This window comes from Pungitius pungitius, chromosome 8, assembly GCF_949316345.1.
Source record: "Pungitius pungitius chromosome 8, fPunPun2.1, whole genome shotgun sequence".
NCBI classification, from domain to species: Eukaryota; Metazoa; Chordata; class Actinopteri; order Perciformes; family Gasterosteidae; genus Pungitius; species Pungitius pungitius.
The window spans coordinates 19,382,862-19,400,822 of record NC_084907.1 but is presented as its reverse complement, the minus strand read 5'-3'; the positions used below and the strand labels follow the sequence as shown (position 1 = coordinate 19,400,822).

The 17,961-nt window shown below is 46.4% G+C and overlaps 1 protein-coding gene across 3 annotated transcripts; it reads left to right on the top strand.

The window, feature by feature from the left end:
* Positions 1–4,699: 4,699 nt before the first annotated feature.
* Positions 4,700–17,515, top strand: gata2a (GATA binding protein 2a). 3 transcript variants are annotated; one of them, XM_062564088.1, is made up of 6 exons: positions 4,700–4,877; positions 8,928–9,351; positions 10,121–10,693; positions 13,027–13,172; positions 15,111–15,236; positions 15,974–17,515. In XM_062564088.1, exons 2-6 carry the CDS (start codon positions 9,123–9,125, stop codon positions 16,277–16,279), a joined length of 1,380 nt encoding a protein of 459 aa, XP_062420072.1. In that variant the 5' UTR covers positions 4,700–4,877; positions 8,928–9,122; the 3' UTR covers positions 16,280–17,515. The 3 variants fall into 3 exon arrangements, with proteins under 3 accessions (XP_062420072.1, XP_037304321.2, XP_062420073.1); XM_037448424.2 differs by lacking the exon at positions 4,700–4,877 and adding an exon at positions 8,565–8,652; XM_062564089.1 differs by lacking the exons at positions 4,700–4,877; positions 8,928–9,351 and adding an exon at positions 9,880–10,037.
* Positions 17,516–17,961: the final 446 nt, after the last annotated feature.

Here is a 17,961-nt window from a genome sequence, read left to right as displayed (position 1 = left end):
AAGATGGACGGCTCAAAAAAGGGCGAGCATCAAAGTCCACAGAGGTCCTCCTCCTCTCGTGCAGATGTTTACACCGTGCACACTTCTGCCCCAAAGCCCCTGTGCTGTGTCTGTATCTGTGTGCATGTTGATGTCAACCTCCCTCTCTGTGTGGATTTGTATCGATGAGACAGTAATCCTCTTCCCCTGCCGCCCTTGTGTGCAACTGTCCACAGCTCCCACTAAGACCCACTGATCTCTGCCACATGGCGCTCCATCAAAGCACCGATGGTCATGCCTATCAGGGCAAGTTTTGCCAAGAAAAAAACGTACCCGCGTGGCCCATGCGTGTCCCTCCGCGCATGGGGATGAGCGGCAAATGAAGGTCTGACTCTACTTCAGACTTTGCATCGTCTCGGATGCCGCCGAGGCAAGTGAGACAAAGCTGTTCTCTGTTAAAAAGCACTGTCGTGTGAGCGTGTGAGCGTGTGCACGGACGCGCGCGGTCGCGTTTCCTACTTTCTCTATCGGTCCTGATTAGAGTGACAGGGGCACTTCCCATTGGCTGTGAGAGTGGCCTTCGCCTTCCCAGGGCAGCCAATTTCCCCTACTCCAGAGCAGATAGGAAACTTTGATTGTCCACTGAGCTCAGGAGAGACAAAGAGATTTTTCCTCTTGCAATCCACGTATCGCTCCATCACATCTCTACCTAGAATCTCGCCACTTGCTCTCTCCTCCTCTCCTCCTCCACCAATTTGTCTTGCCTTATTTCCATGATCACCACTGTTGTGGGCGGCTGAATGCGAGTCCATTCATTTGGCAGCGACTGCTTTGATGGGCAGGAAGTTTCACTTCATATGGTGACATGTGCATCCTGTGGCACAATCCTACCCGGCGTACGCGGTCGACTCTCCTGGCTTACCGCTTTCCTCTAATAGCATTCCTGCATTTTCATTATGTGAGCACAGGAAGATAGCACTAAAACCATTTGCATACTGGTAGCTGCTCATGTTGGGTGTGAAGGGGGAGGGGTGGGGCGGACGAAATAAGCGAGGCGTCTATACAGGAAACATCTCTCTTTCTCTCTCTCTCTCTCTCTCTCTCTCTCTCTCTCTCTCTCTCTCTCTCTCTCTCTCTCTCTCTCTCTCCCCGGTGCTGGCCCTCCCTGAGAACACACTTCCTGTCGGAGCTCCTCCAACTTCCTGTCCAGCCACTAGGAATCCCAGCTGCAAAATTCCAGCTGTGCAATAGTCTCCCCCCCGCCCCCCCTAGGCTGCTTGATTATCATAATGTATTTCTTGCTCAAAACCTCAGAGTTACTTGTGCAAATACACACACACACACACACACACATAGAGGACTCTTGTAGGGATGCTGCACCCCTCTCTCGCCAGGGGTCGCTATATAACAGCGCATGCTCTCCTGTGTGACTTGACTGCGGTTCTGTCCCGCAGTGTGAAAGTCCTCGCCTCAGAGCTGTGCAGACCGGGATTCTCTATCTGCTCAGAGGACTCTTGGTTTATATCACTAGTGTTTTCAGCGCATGGAAATGCGCAGTGCAATTAGTCTAATAGCATTAAATGAAATGGCACATGCATGTTTATAAATGTGCCTTCATGCCGGGTCCATACGGGTTGGAAAAAGGGTGCAGGTTTGGTGACTTTGAGTATGACCTTTTCGGAAAGAGAGCTAATCCCGAGCTATAATAGACTCCGCGACCGATATGGAAAACTGCGGCAGCGTTATCTCGGTTGTCTTGGAGACCATCAGAGCACCGGGGCCGGTGGAGATGCCGTGGTATTAAAAGGGGAGTGAGTGTGTGTGTGTGTGTGTGTGTGTGTGTGTGTGCGTGTGTGTGCGTGTGTGTATACTGGAAAATGTTACTTTTTTGTGTCACTCATAAATACTGCATTATAGACGCACGTTTCTTTGCCACGTTTGGCCAACAGTGTTCTTATTATTTTTCATGTTGAAATTATAAATTAAATTCGAAGATAGGAATACATAGGAAAAGGTCAGTCGAGAACAACAACAATGTCTCTTTATTTTAAACTAGAGTCGCTGACGTCGATTATACAGCATCGCAGGTCATCCTTTTCCCAAATTATAGAGAACCAAACGCCACGGCAGGTTATTTTAAAGACCACGCGTGGCCTGATGTGGGGACCGTTTTCTCTGGAGAGGACTGACCAGGCAGCCACGTTTGGGAAAAACAACGGCGCACTTTCTGCGGCTTAGTTTGTTGTGCAACTGAATATAATGTCCCCACGTCAGTTATTAGGAGGGAATCACTGGAAACTGAGCTCATCGCGTTATCTTTTTTGTTTATTCTGCTATCTAAAGATAGCCTAAAGATATCAAAATCATACTTGTGTAACCTACACAAATTGTTACGAAATCGTCTTAATTTGTAAAAACTGAACATGTAACTTAATATAAAAATATACAATATATATAAAAAATATATATATATATATACTCGAGCAGTAATGGGACTAATCAGACAGATAGGCATCATATCAGATTGATGTGTGATTAATACGGCTTGTATTGATATGTAAAGTGGAGTGTGTACCAATGGTCTCGCCAATAACCCCCCCCCCCCCCTATATTGCCTGTACCGCTGCTATACGCCTAAATATATTTTCGCCTATCTGTCTCTATCAACCAGAAGCCCCCTCCTTCCCCAAACGCACACACACACACACACTCGCGCGCACACAAATGATGCATTAGATGCATTGAATGTATTTGTTGTGCAAGTTTGAAAAGGCGGCGATAATCTGGGAGTGAGAGATAAGGAACACCAATTTATTCAGCAGCACTTTGGACCCCGCTTGCAGCCTCGGTCGGTGCTGACACCCCCAGCAGTTTGCTGATAACGATTAGGCCATTTATTATCTTCACAGTGAACAAAGATTGCGTGGTGCCGATGAAATATTACCCCTGGTAATAATCAGAAGGAGAAGGGCCTTGGCATCTAATGCAATGTGCATATAATATCGTCTCTGTCGAAAACCGTACACAACCACGCGCGCGCCCACACACACACACACATACAGGCGCATACACGTCTCGTGCAGAACATGCATAAGATTGATTAAGAGTGCAGGTATACACAAATATAACATTAGGCTGTAATGTCGTGAAGTCGATTATTTATACAGGTAATCAGTCATCGTGTAATAATAACGATAAGCCAACATGTGGTGGTATCATTGCAAGAGCTAATTATTTCGTGACAGTGACGAAATAGTTGATTTTGTACAAACTTATTTCTCTACTTAACCATCTGCTTTTAACTTGATTGACAGCTCTGGTGAAATGTTGTGGACTGGAAGACGCTATTGTCACCATTTTAAATGATTTAATTGGATTTGGTTAAAAGGCGTAATATAGGCTAACCTATATCAAATATAGGCTATTGTTTTTTTTAATCATCAGTTCATCAATATGGATTTATAGACAGTCTACACGTGCCGATTAAAAAATGTAGCTCATAAATATACCCCCCAACAAGTTAACCTATTTTTCAAAGAATATATATTATATTATACGTTACAGATGCAAAAAATATACACACAAACGTTAAAAAAAAGATATTTTCCTATTTTTAAAGCTTCGCGGGTGTTATGAATCAAACATTTCGAGAGACCTTTCGGCACTTCATTCATATAACAACGTTATATTTCTGTAGAAGCCCATTGAGCCAAAACTGGATTTTTGCAGCTCTTGCATCTTTGCTCTGGTGATTTTGAACATTGAAACAAATGTTATTTATTCAGTCAGACTTCACGTGTCTCCCCCCCCCCGCCCCCCCCTGCTCCCTTCTTTCTTGTGTGCATGGCTCTGCACTCGGGGGAGCACCAGCCCCGAGTTGCAGAAGTCCTCGCGCCCCTTGCACCTGCCCGGCTCCAGCGCCGAGCACGAGCCTGGGTCGCGTGCAGGAGATTTTAGGGGCTTTGCATGTTTTACAAAGTTGTTGTTACTCTGTGGGATTTAAAGCACACACAAAAAAAAGGAGGAGGGCATGAGGGTGTGGTGGGGGGGCATCTTTCTTCCTTAGCACTATTTAACGGGTCAGGATGGGAGAGAGGGGGGGGGGGGTGTCGAGTCATGAAGCAGAATCTCAATAAGTCAATTACAACCAGTTTGTTTATGTGACAGCAGTTTTTTTTAATTAAAAACACGTAGCCTTGCTCCTTTCCCCGTTCCAAACTCACAGAGATTGTTATGTTGCTGCTGAGACAGGTGTGGGGGGGTGGGGGGGGGGGGGGGACCAGGGAGTCCTCACCCAAATGCATTTAGTAGAGTTGCATTATCACTACAGAAGTGAAACCGCCTATTGTTCTTACGCCCGCGCGCACATCGGACCTGGGGTCCTTCAGATAAAACGATCAAACGCGCGGGATCCTGAGTGAGGGGCCAGCTCACCGCTATCGATCCCCTCCTGGGAGCTCAGGTACACTGCTGCCAGCCTCTGTCTGTCTGTCTGAGCGGCCCCCGGAAGAAGGGCTGACGTGCCATTACGTTGCTGTTGCTCATACGGCCACTGAAGTTTTTTTGCTCATATTCACAGAGGTTCGGATACAGCGAGAGAGGAGAGGAGGGAGGGAGGGACGGATCGCACGCACACACACACACACATACGCGCGTGCGCGGACACAGCGCTCTCCGCCGGGTGATCAGACAAGCGAGCAGCGGCTCCAGGCCCCCCCGGTTGGTCCATGTTGTCTCGACGGCGTCTTGAATAAAAACGAATAGCAGCAGGGCTCGGCTGCACACCTTTCGTCGTCGGGTTTATTCCGTGCATGTGACGTGGGAGTGAATCGGATGGACCCACTTTCTGTGGTTTGTCTCAGAAAGCGCAACCGATCCGCTCACCTAAAACTGACACGGTGAGTGAATGACCAATACTTTTTGTTTGTTTTAATTTGCCATATTTTGTTCTCCTGTTTGGAAAATATATTTATTTGTATACTTAAATCGCGAAATATTTACGACAATATATACTTATGTATAGAGGCTGTAAAAGTGTGAGAAATGAAAATAAAAGACATCCATCGTGTTCTGTTGCAAAAAAAAAAACAATAGCTTATTTTTCTTCAGCAAGATTGTACTTTCATACTTTGTTCAAAGACCCCGATTGCAGCTTCATTACCTTCACATTCAGCGGTGGGACGTTAACCTCCAGAACGTCTGAGAAGAAAACGTTAGAATTGGATTAAACGTGGAAAGAATGTAGACAGAAAGACTCGTTGTTAGCTAATTTTTTACAGACATCATCTTTCTTTCAATCTTTTTTTTTTACATTATAAAGTATCTAAATTATTTTTATAAACGAGTGGGTAGTAAAAAAGAGAAAAAGCCCACATTGATAATTAACATTAATAATAATATTGCATACAAGTCGTAAATACGAACGATAATTAATTCTGTTGTTGCCCACTTCGTTTTGCTGCGGGCAAGGTGATATTCCTGCAGGCCAAAATAAAAGAAGAAATACACTCGATCCCGAAATGGATTACTGTATCATCAGCACGATGTTAGGCACCACAAAGGCATTGGATTGTCACGCTTTAAAATGCATAATGACTTGAGCACTCATCTTTCATCAGCAGAGAGAGCAATCACATCCTCACAATGCTGGGGCAGAGACAGGGGCGGGCGGGGGTCTCCCGTGCAGGAGCTGCACACTATGTGTGGCACCTTTTACAACAAGCCTCCCGCTCCCTCTATTTAACCATAGGGCGACGTGTGCAAGATACTGATCCGGGGGAGGACAAAAAAAGAGAAAGTAACTCTCTGAAGCGCCGGTATTGGAAACAGGCTGTGTGCAAGAAAGCAACCTCTGGACTGAATAAGTATGACTGATCACATTGAAACACAGTTGTTGTGGAGCTGCACCTCTGATAGTTTGATTGATCAACATACACACACAAAAAGTAAGGGTATCATCCCCCCCCCCCCCCCCCTTTTGTTAAGTGCATGCGTCGTGTCCTGCCCTATTCTGAAACGTTATTATTCTCCGCTCAAACTCGTCCAGGCCCCTCGGCCATCAGTTATATGGCCCCTGTGTCTGTGCTTGTGTCCATAAAGCCCCCCCCCCCCCACCCCTTAGTGCCCTGGCTCGATCTAATTAGCCGTGAGTAAAGGGGACAATGATGCTTCAGCTGGTTTGTGTCATTCTCTCCTCCCTGGCTCTGCTTATCTTCACAAGCACCACTGTGGCTCTTCACACCCCCCTGCCCACCCCCCCACCCCCCCCCCCCTCTACCCCCCCCCCCCCCCCCAGCACACACACCTCAAACACCCACACGTTCGCACAGTCACACACCTCCGCTCTGGATAATGATGGATGACCGTGCCCAATGGGAACAAACAGGTAGATAAAGCCAATCCCATTTAATAGTAGCACGGATCGGAATGATAATCTCGTTGTTCATTAGCCACTGGGTCTGCACATGCGACACCGTTCGTTGCACACACGGCCCTTGTGCGGCGCAGGGGGTGCTGCGGAGGGATAGTATTCTCCAGCCCGGGATGTAGGGTGAAACAATACTGCTGTGTCCTTGAGAACGACAGAGGGAGAGCAAAGAGCCAACCCCCCCCCCCCCCCTCCTCCCCCACTAACCCTTCCTCACCGTCTACCGTCTTTTGTTCCAGCACAGATACAAATGGGATTAATGAAGGTATAAATTACTGAAGGCTAAATCCTGCTGAGTAATCCATTGTGCAAACGTGTAAACGGGCAATGGGCGTGTGTACGCTGCTGCAGCAGCCTTAGACAGACCCACAACTCAGCCAACCCAGCCCACGGCCACTGCAGGTTACAGTAACGTGTTACAGTGCTGAGGAGTAGGGAAGGAGGGGGGCATTATTAATCTCAAGAACAAGAACATCGCTCGTTCATGCATACTTGAACAGAGGGAGTCGTTGTTGCCTCGGGTTCAAGCACAGCATGTATTTGATAGAAACATGAAATAGCAATATAATTTTTTTTAACACACACACACACTTTGTGTTTCGATCGTCCATCTTCGCATGAAAACAATGACTAACTATACAAAAAAAAAGTAAGTTCTCACTGCACCTGCCAACTTTTCACTGGAATGTCAGTTATTCAGGTAGCAGGGCCCTCTGTGGCCCAACATGCACTAATTTGTTGATTTTAGGAGTTGACAAGCTCAAAGGGCTGAGCTCGTCAACTCATTGCCTCTGGCAGCATGCCACTGATTTACCGACTGACGACTGACACACACACACGCACACACACACGTTTACACAGCAGGTATAGCAGCGGATCAGAGCATATTGTGGTCCTAATGACCTGGATCGTGGATACCGTTCCATCAGGGTTGTGGCTATGAGGGGTATTTTGCTCGGAGAATTTTTTTTTTTTCAGGTACCACAAGCTTCACGTGACACCCCCCTTCACACCCCCCCCCCCCCGTGATTCTGTGACGTCAAGTCCAGGCGTCAGTCTGGCGGACCAGTCGCTCCCTCCAATTATTCCTTGTCAATCACAAACAGACACACGCACACTCAAATTGTTAGTAGGCCTGTATCTTCGTGGGCACATGCATGGATTTGTGCGCTTGTTCTACAATGGGAGGAAGTTTTTTGATTGTATTTTATTTAGCCTAAACGCTCTTAACCATGTATTTTTTTTCCCCTTCATCGACACAGGCAGAAAGTATATAAGGGCGGCAAATTATAATGAGGTCGATAATACCGATATGAAACGACCCTCTATTGTTTGATTTCTGTTCTGATTTGCATCGTTCAGTTCTAACTGACGGCGTTAAGAGACGCTGATGGTCACCGACTGGTTTCCATATAGGCGAGGCCTTGCGCCCATCCCTGGTTCCGCCAAGTGAGAAAGAGGCGCCATTCGTATGCAAACTGCAGTGTTTGATTGCTCTGTCCCCAAGACAAAAACCACTGTTGTCGCAAGAGGAATGCCCTGCTACTAATTAAAGACAATTAGGCACTCCCAACAATGGGGCCCAAATTGGTGGTAATAAATCGACTCCTCCCGTGTTGTTTTTAGAGGTGCTAAAATAATATATTTACGTTAACAGCAGTTTCGAACAAAAGCAAAACCTAGACTTATTGTCAGTGATGCGAGGTTCAATCAGAAGTGGGACATCTTAGCATCACTTAAAAGACTTGAAAATGTCTCAGAAATTATTTCTATTTTATGAAGGAGATTTACAGCAGATTACGCTTTCTATACCATTATAATAGGCATATAAGCCATATATTGTGCAGAGTGAATTCCCCACTTATGTTGGATGTCTGTCTTTCGGCTTATAACTACCGGCTAAAAAAAGCAGATTATCAGGGACCGATTGCTCATTCAGTGTGATCTTCATGAGAGAGAAAGACCCCCGAGAAATTACACTGCTGATTGATAAGTCTTTTAGTTTTTGTCGGTGCGGGGGAATGGAAATTGAAAGGAGAGCAGAGCCGTGATGCAGCGAGCCAATTGTGGCAGGGCTGGTTGTCATTGGCTCAGACCGAAGCCCCGCCCCGCGTGGCTTGATATGGGAATTTACTGGCGCCAGCCGCATCAGTCTGCGCCACATCTCGTTAATGAGCCCGAGCGCTGCATGGATCAAGAGGTTTACACAAGCTGCATTCGGAGTCAGCTGATCGGAATTGCAACAGGTATCAAGAGGAAAGATGTGTATTGTTTTAAACTTTCTACAGGGACTGGATGTGCTGCTTTGAGAATGAGATAGCTTTTTTTTCTTTCTGTGTATACCTTTAATCATTACGATCTGAAAATGTGCAAAGTCTACGTGTCAACTGCTAGGATTAGATGAGACTATATGTATATATACATTTCTGTAACTGATGCCTCTTCCTCGCACTGAAGGAGAGATGTATCTTCCACTGTGTTTATTCGACTAAATTAACATTTTGTTTACGTCTCATTGCAGGTTAAACGGAGGAGAACGGAGACCGGGTTATTTGAGGATTCTATTTCTAACGTATCAATAAATACAGCCGAGACTTTCACATCTCAGGAGCTATATTGTGAGCAGGATTTAACTTCCACTGGGAGGCAAACACCGCGTAAAAGTTTCCCAGCACACACAGAGAGAGAGGGAGAGAGTCCTTCGGAGGAAAGGACCATGGAGGTCGCAGCAGCCGATCAGTCTCGGTGGATGGCGCATCATCACGCAGTGCTGAACGGCCAGCACCCGGACTCTCACCACCACAGTCTGAGCCACAACTACATGGAGCCCATGGCGCCTTTACTGCCCCAGGACGAAGTTGACATGTTTCTCAACCACTTGGACTCTCAAGGGAACCCTTACTACGCCAACTCCCGGGCAAGGGTCACGTACAGCCAAGCGCACGGTAAGATGCGCGCAAGTAGTGGCCTTTTCAACGGAGGAGTGTGAGGGGAAATTGGGAAGAAAAAAAAAGTGTAGCCTACATTTGATTTGTTGCTGTAGTTGTTTACACTTGGGACAATATGTTCCATACACGGGAGCTTTTTATATTACATTTATTTTTCGTGTGTATTAGTTTGTGTGTGGCTCTCTGGGTTCTCTGTTCATTTAACACGCAAAACTGTTTTGTGGACTATTTATACAAGAAGAAAAAAAAATCCATCTTGACTTCATGGGCCAATTCACCAACATAAAAGGAATTTCTAGCAAATGACAGCGAGAGGAAAGGGAAGTATGTCATTTAACCCCTCTCTGGGGCAGGGGTTTCTGGAGGGAGAGCAAGAGAAAGAGAGAGAGGCACTTCCCGGATATAAAATAAAACCCGCAAATTTACTAATAACAATCTTTAGTCCGGGAGCTGCAGTCGATGATAACGGCCCTGGCGAGAAGCTACTTTAACTGTGTTTTCTGCTGTAAATAGGTATTTATTGATGCTATCTGAAATAGACCGTATGTATGAGGAGACTGTCATTTAATTGAAAATCATTTTAATTGTGAGGGGGGGGGAAATCTCATTTTAAATTAACAAAAAGATTTTATCTTACTTCTGGATCTAAATGTCGGAATCGATTAATTCTGAGTATTTAGCAGGTAAGATAATACATATGTATGGTATATATGTATCAAAAGAGGCTTTCGAAAAAAGTAATATATTTTTTGGGGTCGGTTTTCAGCTCGTCTCACGGGGAACCAGGTTTGCCGACCACACCTCATCCACAGCCCCGGCATTCCCTGGCTGGACCCCGGAAAAGCGGCCCTCTCTGCGGCTCACCACCACAACGCCTGGGCGGTCAGCCACTTCAGCAAACCCGGTCTGCACCCCGCCGGCTCCGGCTACCCCTGCAGCAGCAGCACCGGCACGGCGCCGGTCTCGTCGCTCACGGTGTCCCACTCCAACACGCACCTCTACAGCTTTCCCCCTACCCCTCCGAAAGACGTGTCCCCGGACCCCGGCCCTACCTCTCCGACCTCCAGCGCGACCAGAATGGACGAGAAGGAGTCGATCAAGTACCAAGTGCAGCTCACGGACGGCATGAAGATGGAGAGCTGCAGTCCGCTGCGCGGAGGCTTGGCCTCGATGAACGGCCAGGGCCCGACGACGCACCACCCGATCCCCACCTACCCCGGCTACTCTCTGCATACGCCCCACGAGTACAGCGGCAGTCTCTTCCACCCCGGCAGCCTGCTCGGTGGATCCTCTTCCAGCTTTACGCCGAAATGCAAGAGCAAGGCTCGGTCGAGCTCAGGTGAGTCTCACGCGCGTTTCTCACTCATACAATGGCAGATTAAATTGATAGAGCCTTTCGAAATTATTATTATTATGGTGGATTCAGCTGAGACGTGAATCATGTACACCCCATAGTTTACCCCACACGTTTGTCACCATAGAGTCGAATGCTATAAATGCCCCCCTCCAAATTTGAGCGTTGCGTATGCGTTATTTTTTTTAATGATTTATCTGTATTCGTTTATTAATTATCTGCAATAATCTTGGTTTAGTTAATTGTTGATTGCTGATGTCACTTTAGACAAGACTTGTTACTCCAGTAGTTTCGTATGTCCCAAAGAGAGTTCATGTCCATATCGGTTCCTCATGTCTTCCAGAGTTATCTTTTGTCCCATCGCGCTCTTTGCCACTTAAAAAGACTTCTCCTTAGTGAGGAATCGACTCATCAAACTCATCAGTCTAAGCTGCACCAGCTATTTACCAGGTTTCATCATCAGCTATCATTACATGTTACTGTGTGCGACCTCAAAGGAAAGGAACCCGGGATTAGAAATTAGCTAATTAAATTAAACAATTATTCATTTATGACAGAAAATAAACTAAATATTTATTGAGAGAGAATAGACAATATTTAAAAATAGGTTCCATCAACTTAATTCGTTTGACGTCGATATTCAGCCGTCGAATTGACTTCTTCTTTGCGCCACAGACTTGTTTTCTTTTAAATGTGTCCCGTATTGCACTTAAAAAAACGAAGGAGTCACGACGCCCTGGCTCCTGCCATATCCTGTATACCTCCAAGTGAACAAATCACGACCTCCACCCCCGCCCACAGCTCTCCGTTGTCCTAACAAAGCACAGGCGACAAAGCCCTGCTGTTTGTGTGTTTAAGCGTGGCCTTGGCCCAGTACACCGACACATCCAGTAGACTCGCTGCAGATGAAACGACACCCTATATGCACAACTTTGGAGAATAGTTCACTGGGTGACACTAATAATCATGTGCACAATTGTTTTTGCATTTTTTTAATATAATGTTGAGCCTGGTACTGTATGTGCTCGGAGTAATATTAAGACTTAATGTCTGGCATCAATTTGAAAAACAAGCTCAGTCGCTGTAATTTTCCTACTTTGCTCCAGCTGTTGTAGCTACTTTAAAATAATGGACCAGAAAATGAATAATCTAGAAACACCAGGCTTGAAATGTGGCTGTGTAATTATAGATATTGTCCTCCATTGTGCACGTGCTTTTCAATACACCTGGGCAATGCGCTGCAGCTGATAATCTGATTAAATGCGAGTTGTTGTTGCAAAAATAAATGGGACATGTGACCTTTAAAAGAAGCTGGCCAGACTGTGTCTGAATTAGTGACACACATATTATGAAAAAGGTGCTTATCTATCAAAGTCAATGATCGTTGTGCAAAAGGCCACAATGACATTTCAGCAGTGTTACTATACATTTTCACACACAGCTTCCTCTTTTCCTACTTATTTCAACACTAAACATTTCATAAGACATAAATACATCGGTCATTGCTGAGGCATATTTTAAGTGATCATGCACCCGCTTTAATGTGGTCGCCTAACATTGCAAAATGCTTTAGAGGAAGAGAAGGGAGGTACAAAAAAATAAAACGCAGGCGAGATGCATTTCAAAAGGAACCTAGCTTTTTGCTCAGGTCAGATTCCATTGTAGAGCGAGGGTGGGACTGTGGGTGTCGCTGGTATTATAATAGGAATAATGAGATGATGCTCTAGGGAGAGAGGGATACTTGAATTAAATGAATCGGTCGGTTTAGCAACAGGCTGTTTGAAGTCAGTTTAACCTGAAAGAGGGAGGAGGGCATATGGGAATAACTAGAAAAGGCTGTTTTTTTTAGCTTTTTTTTTTTTTTGAAAAGCAAAACTATGTAGTTTACATTCAGTTACCATTTCATGGGCAGCCAACTGGTGCAAGCTTTTACAACACTATCGGCCACATTTAATACCACCACCAAACACGCATGCTTCCTCCTGGTGCCCACTGAGCTGATAAATAATGCAGTCCTAATTTGATGGCGCTTCTCACACTTCTGGATGTGTTCTGGCTGTTTCTGGCCTCCCCGCCGTGGATCAGTTTACATAAAGGTGTCTTTGTCCAGGACAGCCGTGCATACACCTTGCACTCTGATATGGACATTCATTCATCCTCATCATGAGGCAGATTTTCACTTCATATCCCAGGGTCGGCCTAGCAGAGCAGCGGGTCGCCGGGCCGGACAAGCGGGTGTATGGGTTGCTTCTGACGGATGGTGAATTTTTTAATTATATAAAATTTCTTCTCTCCTCTTCCCCCTGAACTTTATGCAGAGGGCCGTGAATGTGTAAACTGCGGTGCCACCTCCACCCCTCTGTGGCGAAGAGACGGCACCGGACACTACCTGTGCAACGCCTGCGGACTGTACCACAAGATGAACGGCCAGAACCGACCTCTCATCAAGCCCAAACGCAGACTGGTGAGTAGCCCCACTCCATCGCGCCACTGGGAAAGGGCACCCACATGAGCACAAAGCAGATGCGGGCCAACACAATTCCAGGAAAGTTATATTTTCCCTATGATCTTCCTGGGATTGTCGGTCCCTCTCGCCCCCCGATGATCCGCCTTCATGGCCTGCTACAATACTGCTACTATTGCATTGTTCTCGCTATCATTATTGCTGGTACTTCTGATACTGTTACTGATACCATTGCCCATGCTGCTTTATAGTTAACACCAGGCTTGAGTAAATGAAAAGCAGCGTTCTTGTAGTGGATGTACCACTGCACAGCCACTTTAGACGCCACTGAAGGTGAACACATTTCTGGGTCACATAATTCATTCATTTCGTGGCTTTCAATTGTTATTGTGTATATTATTCATCTTTTAAAAAGGTGTACACAAAGCAATGTTGCAAATATTATGTTGATATTTTACACTAGCTCCTTAAATCCTTTATTGCTCAGCCATTTTTTTTATTCAAATTGGTTGGTACTAATTCAGTTAATTAGAATAAGTAAAAAAATAAAAAAATAAACACGTGCCATTTCAAATGTATTAAAAGAATGAAAAAAAGTGTAACTGTAACAAATTATACATGCTACATCTGACTAATACAAATAATAATAATGTACGAATGGATTACTCGCTCCTACAAGGATTTTAAATGAATACATTATACAAAATGTAATGCTGGCACAACCTTTAGCCTTTTTCAGTCTGGGCTAATCATGATTGCCTCTATGAGCATTATTGTTCGTTAACAGATAATGCAACTCGCCAACGACATGTTGGCTATTCAAAAAGAATACATATTTTTTATATCCATGTGTTATTAGTGCTCCACTTTGTTCCTCCTCGTGAACCCCCCCCGTCCCCCCCCCCTCTCCTAAAAAAAAAAAACCTCCATTACATTTTCCACTGGGTCGGCCCATACTTGCTGTAGCTTTTTGCATTTTCAGCTCAAGTGTTTTTCAGAGTTTGTGTTCAAAGGGGCATCCAGTTGTTTCCTATCCGGATATCTGTCCGGCCCAGATAAGGAAGTCGGGCTCCCGGCTGTTTCCGCCTTGAACCAGCGCGCCGCATTCACTGTGTCCAGACTGACATACACTGTAAAGAGATTATCACAACACTAGAGGAGCCGCTTGTGTGCGAGCAGGCGGACCGCGAGGGGCGGGCGTTGGAAAAAAGAAACGGATCGGTGTTCGTCTCTTGTTGGTCCTTCTCGATCCGCAGTGGCACGACATTAAATGGCTCTTTAAAAAAAAAAAAAAAAAAAAAAGTTAGGTTACATGTTTAATTTCGCATGAGAAGGACCAGGGTTGTTGTTGTTGTTGTTATTGTTGTAGCAGCAGCTCTCCAGGTCAATAGCGACGAGTGAACCTGAACATAATTTTCAGGAAATGCGTGGACGCTGCCCGCAGAGCGAAGAGCCCGAGGCTGCTCGCATGTAGAGCTAATGTTTCTTGTTATGTGTGAAGAATTGATCCGCAATGGATAGCAGGAGCACAAAGCCGGCCAGGGCACCGGGACACTTGTAACCCTAATTCCCGGGATCAGGATGAATGGAGTGGTTTAGAAAAGTCAAATTTGTCAAACTGTTAATAACGGGAATATTTATTTTAAATTCATTGAATATGACGAACAGAGTGTCTGCGGGACCGTGCACCTGACGCCCACGTGCCTTCTTACGCTAATTAACGCTACGAAAGGTAATCATGGCGCAGCGGTCAACATGCAACTGATTTGACGGCGGAATGAAGTTCTTATTTTTTGTCGTCGCCACCCCCCCCACACACACACAAAAAACCGTATTCACGCCTATTCATTGAGAGCGATGTCAGCGTTTTCCAACGTGTGAACGCGACGCAGCCATACTCACGCCGCATTTTCTCTGTCGCTTCCCCCCCCCCTTCAGTCCGCGGCCCGGCGCGCAGGCACCTGCTGCGCGAACTGCCAGACCACCATCACCACGCTGTGGAGGCGCAACGGCAACGGGGACCCCGTGTGCAACGCCTGCGGCCTTTACTACAAACTGCACAACGTGAGTAGCCTGCAACCACAACCACAACAACAACAACAACAACAAAAGAAACAAACAACATCAACCACATCCTTGCACTCAACTGCAGTTGTTTTTTTTTTTGTGGGGTGGGGGCTGGGGGGTGTGTTGGAGGCGTTTGTCGTTAGCTGGTCAAGTGGGCGGACAGCTCCTATCGATTTAGGAGCCGAGGAACTGTGAGGGTGTCGAAGCGGAGCCTGCTCACCCTGTCGGGCAGATCCCACCGGTCGCCTTGTTTTATTAATCCGTCGTTGTTTCAATGGGGGGCGGTACTCCCCGGAGAGGCTGCAGGGTGGGACTGTCATTCAGTGGAACGGCGTCGGTTACACTGATGAGGATTTGTCTGAGGCTGCTCCTTTCAGCTCCAGCCGGGCACCTCGTCCCCATGTATTCATATTGACCACGACTGTTCTGTTTGAAATTAGACAAAAGCCTCCCAAAACGCCCCCGGACTCGGCCGTTTAAATGCAGCCATATATGCAAAAACAGATGCTCAATATCAATAGCAGTCATTTCAGGTTGCAATCCGTAATTTTGTGCTGCGGAACAAATGTGTGTAACTCCTAACAGGAAGTGCAGTATGTGGCATGTTAATGGGGGCATTTTAAATTACGAGCTGGCAGCAAAATAAACCCGCACCCAACCTATCGTGTCTACTACTCACAGTCAGTGAGGCTTTTTGTCTGCCGTGCCTTGAGCTAATGTGCCGTTCTCCACAGGTCAACAGGCCCCTGACCATGAAGAAAGAAGGCATCCAGACACGCAACCGCAAGATGTCCAGCAAGTCCAAGAGGAACAAGCGAGGGGGGGACGGCTTCGACGAGCTATCCAAGTGCATGCAGGACAAGGTCTCCCCCTTCGGTGGTGGACCCGGCCTTACTAGCCACATGACCCACATGGGTCACCTGCCCCCCTTCAGCCACACGGGACACATGCTGCCCACCCCCACGCCCATTCACCCTTCATTCGGTCACCCCCACCACTCCAATCGCTCTCCGGTCTGGGCCGAGCCCCTGAGTCACTGAGAGCCCCCCCCCCCTTTCCAGACCCCCCCCCCCCACCACCGTAGGAGCCGCCACGTCGCCATTAACACTAAATGGCCTCCGCGTCGCGCCGTAAGCTGAGTAGACCCGTTTCATCGTGTACAGTAGTCGGAAGGGGAGACACTTTCAGTTTGACTCGATGACCGAACGCCGCGTCGTTCCTGAGCTCACTGATGGGACCCTGCAAAGCAGGACTTTAGCGAAGTCCGCAAAGAGCTAATGCCACGAGGGGTTTCTTAGTCCCTCGGTGACCGAAGGCTTTGCAGGAATGGAGTGAACGGAGACGCCTGTCATTCCTTTTGCTTGTTTTTACTAAGTCACTTTGGTACCCACCTCTCCATGACCCTGTAACGGGAGACTCGCCAGAGGTCCTAAAAAGAAACGCTGTGTTTTTTTGTTTTTTTTTTCCGCCTCACAGCCATCTCGTTATATTCTGAGATACGTGCACCCTGTCCCTCCACGGGCCGCCGTCCTTAACGGACAAACCGCCTCAGCGCTGGAGGCCTTCAGGCTCCGGGGAGACGCAGACCACAGCACCCACAAACCAGTGCTCCCCTCACATGCTGGATTGTACGCCACCACATCGCTCAGCACCTGATTTTAATAATGGACTTTTATGGAAGAATACGCCGTAAATAGAGTGTTTATAAATGCTTGATTGCTATTATTGTTGGTATAGTTGATGTGATAATTATTGCTACCATAATTTATTTTCCCTCTTCGAGCTTTCGTCAAAGACACATGGAAACCAATGATTTAAAAAGGTCCAGTGTATAGGATTTCGGGGGATCATTGGAGAAATGGAATACCATATCCATAGCTATGTGTTCATTGGTGTATAACTACCTGAAATTAAGAATACATATTTTTTCACTAGCTTAGATTGAAGTATTTATATCTACATAGGGAGCAGGTCCCCTTCAAGGAGTCCGCCACGTTGCACCGCCATGTTTCTACAGAATGCTAGACAACGTTTTTACGTTGGGTCACCGAGGCTCTCCGACGCACTCCGGAACGAGGGGTATTCGGTCGGTTGCAGTCTGCAACTCACCGCTGGATGCCCCCCAATCCTCCACACTGGTCCTTTAAATGTCATACTCATTGTGTAGAGAAAAACACTGACCATAAGAAATGTCCCTAAGCTGTACGTTTTTATCATTTTTCCATCTTACAAAAGTAAAGGAAATAAAGGAAAATAAAGTTTAATACTAAAAGTAAGACCTGTCACTGCCTCGTACGTTAAGTTTGTCTCTTGTCATTCTTCTGCACACAAAAATACAGGCATAAGACTGAACGCCCGTTTTAATGAAAAGTACTTGATTATTAAAATCACAAGGGTATATCAGATGCATCAAGGGACACTCTGTGATCCCTTGAGCGTGGTAATGCTTTGGTCAGGCTCCGCCTCTATCTGTGACGGCGTGTTAAGAGAAGGCCCCTTTGTGGAGCTGAGGCCCCCGGGGCTGGACCATTGTACCCAGACAGCAGACTCCAGCGCAGTCACACATGCTCAAGTACACACACATTGGGAAAAAAAACAACACAAACATCAATTCACCTAACTCTTTCCAAGATATCTCATCCAACGTGTCAAATGTTTTATATTTATGAATTTTTTTCGAGTCATGAGTGCAGTTCAGCCTTCGCTCCCTGTGACTGCTGGA

Coding starts and splice junctions, on each gene's coding strand:
- gata2a (XM_062564088.1), top strand. CDS start 9,123: ATGGAGGTCGCAGCAGCCGATCAGTCTCGGTGGATGGCGCATCATCAC. Junction 9,352..10,120: donor CACGTACAGCCAAGCGCACG/GTAAGATGCGCG, acceptor GTCGGTTTTCAG/CTCGTCTCACGGGGAACCAG. Junction 10,694..13,026: donor CAAGGCTCGGTCGAGCTCAG/GTGAGTCTCACG, acceptor AACTTTATGCAG/AGGGCCGTGAATGTGTAAAC.